Source organism: Emiliania huxleyi (genome assembly GCF_000372725.1).
Source record: "Emiliania huxleyi CCMP1516 unplaced genomic scaffold EMIHUscaffold_648, whole genome shotgun sequence".
Classification (NCBI taxonomy): Eukaryota; Haptophyta; order Isochrysidales; family Noelaerhabdaceae; genus Emiliania; species Emiliania huxleyi.
In genome coordinates, this window is record NW_005197141.1 from 21,197 (window position 1) to 24,510 (window position 3,314).

General features: G+C 71.1%; 1 protein-coding gene across 1 annotated transcript; it reads left to right on the top strand.

Moving 5' to 3' along the window:
- Window positions 1-1,765: 1,765 nt before the first annotated feature.
- On the top strand, window positions 1,766-3,179 carry EMIHUDRAFT_248262 (hypothetical protein; the record flags this gene model as incomplete). The annotated part of the gene is made up of 3 exons (XM_005763135.1): window positions 1,766-2,134; window positions 2,246-2,391; window positions 2,910-3,179. Coding segments are annotated over 3 exons (785 nt in total), but the record flags the coding sequence as incomplete, so codon positions are not given.
- Between the last annotated feature and the right edge of the window lie 135 nt (window positions 3,180-3,314).

A 3,314-nucleotide genomic window follows, 5' to 3' on the forward strand; every position in this document is an offset into this window, starting at 1 on the left:
CCGCCCTGGTGAGTCACCATGCTTCCGTCTCTCTCCCTCGCCCGCCCTCACCACACCCACCGCGTGTCGCAGGTACAAGCCAGACGCGCCGAAGTACGATCGGCCAACCGGCAAGCGCAAGATGAACTCGGCCACCGGCGAGATGGAGGACGTGATCGAGCCCGGCTACGTGGGCAAGGCAAAGGGCTGGCAGCAGGTGATTTGGGAGCGCGGCCTATGGGTCGACGGGATGCAGAACAGGATTGAGGAGGACGACGAGGATGGCCGCGACCAGAGGCTCAGCGCGTACCACGTGACCGCCCCCTCTCACTCTCACCTGCCACCATCCACGCAACCCCTCGCCCACCACCACGCCCTCGCGCCAGGTGCTCAGCGATTGCTGGGACTTTGCGCATGAGACCACGGCGCTGCAGGAGGCCTTCCGCGCGCGAGGCCACATTCTCCTCATGTGCGTCAGGGGCCACCCCGAGCTGGCCGGTGTTGGCATCGAGAACTCCTGGGGCAAGTCGGCCATCCACTTTCGCGCCAACAACGACTGCAACCCCAACCACCTGTACACGAACGTGCTGGCCTCGCTTGGGCGCAAGAACCTGCCGTTGATCACCATCTTCAGGTTCGCGCGCCGCACACGCGAGTACGGGCGCACGTTCGCGCAGCTGGCCAGCAGCGCGAGCGAGCAGACGTTCGCGTTGATCGAGAAGACGCGCAAGGTCTTCAAATGCCACCGGAGCTCTCTCGACTTTGACTTTCGTTTCATCCGGAGTGGCGGTGTTGTGTCGTAGGGTGTCGTATAACTGGTTAAGAATTCTTATGTGCTTGCGCGCGTTCACACATGGGCGAGCGCACGACTGATCGACGACGATCAAGAGCGCGCGCGCCGCGCTTGTGTGTCTGTGTGTCCCCCCGGGGACATTTTGAGCGTGGGACGCAAGAGATGGTTACTCTCGTTGCCGCAAGCGAGAGAGGAGGAAAAAGGCGCGCGTGGGTGAGACGCCGGCTGGGTCTTACTCACACCACGACTCGCGCACACCACGACTCGCTCGACACTGGGAGAGCGCGCGCTGCGAGACGGACACAGTGCAGACACAGTGCGAGTTGCGACGACTACCGACGCACAAGCACACCACGCGACGTTGCCTGCAGCATCGTGCGGCTAGACACCACACACTTCACCGGCAGGACTCACTGGGTCGGATGCACGCGCCGGTGCAGCGGAACCGAAGATACCGAGAAGCCCGCCCGAAGCCCCGAACCATGTGCTGTGGTCGCTGCCACGCCACCCGCGCGGCCGGCCCGGGCGCAGGCCGTGACGACTGATCGCGGCGGCAGCGCCGCGCGCCCTCGTGCAGCGGTGCGCGCCGCTCGCGCCGCGCCAAGGGAGGTCTTCAGCCTGCGGCACGCTCGCCCGCAGCGCTGCCGGGCGTGCCCATCAAAATGCGCCGCCGCTGGACGTCTCCGCCGCCTCCAAGGCAACCGACGCCACGAGTGATATGCGTGACGCCACCGTGAGACGTCTGGACGGCTCGCTGCGACCTCAAGGCCAGCCTCGCCGCCCGCCGTGAGCGCCAAAAAAGCGTCAACCGCGCAACCGCGCAACCGAGAGAGAGCGACCGAGACGCTTCAGCGACCCGCCAGGAGCCGGGCCGAGGCCTGTCCGAAGCCGCATGCCGCTCGAGTCGGTCGCCCGGGGCACCCTGGGAGGCGCCCGTCGAAGCCAAAGCTGTGCTGGGGTCACGGCCGGATCAGCCTCGTACTCGTAGGTCGAATGGACCTCGCCGAGGTCGAGGCCAAGGCCAAGGCTCCGGCTGCTCGCAACGCGGCGACGTCGCTCGAGCCTGTCTGCGTGCCGGCGCCGCTCGTGCTCAGCAGTGTCGCGACGACGCCCACCGTCAGCTTTGGGACCATCGCCCCGCGGGCGTCGGTGACGCGCGCGCTCGCTGTGAAGAACGTCGCGCCGCGGCCGCAGCGGCTGGAGGTGCGCGGCGTCGGCCGCGGCGGACTGAGCGTCCAGCCGCCGCTCCTCGAACTCCCGCCGCACGGCGAGGGGGAGCTCTGCGTCACGTGGGCGCCGCTCTCGCACGGCTCGATCCCAAAGCGGCTCGAGCTGCTCTGGAACCGCTCAAACACGCTGGCGGTGGAGCTCAAGGGGCTGTGCGCCCCCGCGGCGCCGCCCGGCCCGACTGCGGCGCCGCCCGACGTGGGCGACGCCATCCTCGCCCTCGCCACGGCACCCGCTCTCTGCAAGGCGCAGGCGCACGACGAGCGCATGCCGCTCAGCCCGAGCCGGCTCACAAACAACCGCGCCTCGTCCTTCTCGTCCAAGCCGCGGCCGAGACGCAACTCTCGGCTGGGAGACGACCTGCTCGTCTTTGACGAGGGCGCCGCGTCGTTGTTGGCGAGCGCGTTCTCCGCGCCGCCGCCCGCGCCGCCCCAGCCAGCCGCGCCGCCCCAGCCGGCCGCGCCGCCCCAGCCGGCCGCGCCGCCCCAGCCGGCCGCGCCGTCCCAGCCGGCCGCGCCGCGGCCGCGGCGAGCGTCGAGGTGGCGGCGGAGCGGCGCAAGCTGGCGGAGGAGCACGTCGAGGAGCTCGAGGCGAAGCTCAAGCAGGTGCGGCGAAGCAAGGCGCCGAGCGTGCCGGGCAGGCTGCGGCTGAGCAAGCCGCCGCCGAGGGGCGCGGCGCCGAGGGGTGCGCCTGCGGGCCGCCTCGAGGGCGCCGCGGCGCTCGGCGGGCGGACGAGCGGCTTCTTCTACGACGCGCGCTGGCGCGAGCGGCGCGAGGCCGGCTTCACCACCTGGTTCAACTTTGTGGTCGGCGGCAGCCGCACCGTCGCGCCGGGCGGCGGCGTGGCAGGCGGCGGCGGCGGCGCGGGCGAGCGGCAGACTCTCACGCTGATGGAGTTTGAGAACCGGAGGCAGGACGCGGTCAACCGGCGGCGGATGACGACGCTGCTGCGTGGCCCATCGCTCCGGCCCGTCATCGCGCGCCTCGAGGCCGAGGTCGAGTCGGGCTTGCTGTGCGTGCGGCCGAGCCTCAACCTCGCCGCCGACGTCGGGCAGCGCGACAACCTCCTCTCGCTCCTCGGCTGCTACAACCCGCTCTGGCTCCGGCTCGCCCTCGAGGCCATCTCGGGCGAGATGGCGCCGCTCGGCGCCGCGGCGGACGACGCGCACGCGCTGCGCAAGTGGCTCGACAAGCGCTTCCTCGCGCCCATCCGGCTCGACCCCGCGGCGCGGCCCGCGGCGGTGGCGGCGGCGGCGGGCCGCCACCCCGACAAGGTGTGGGAGGAGGCGCGGGCGGCCGCCGTGGGCGAGACGCA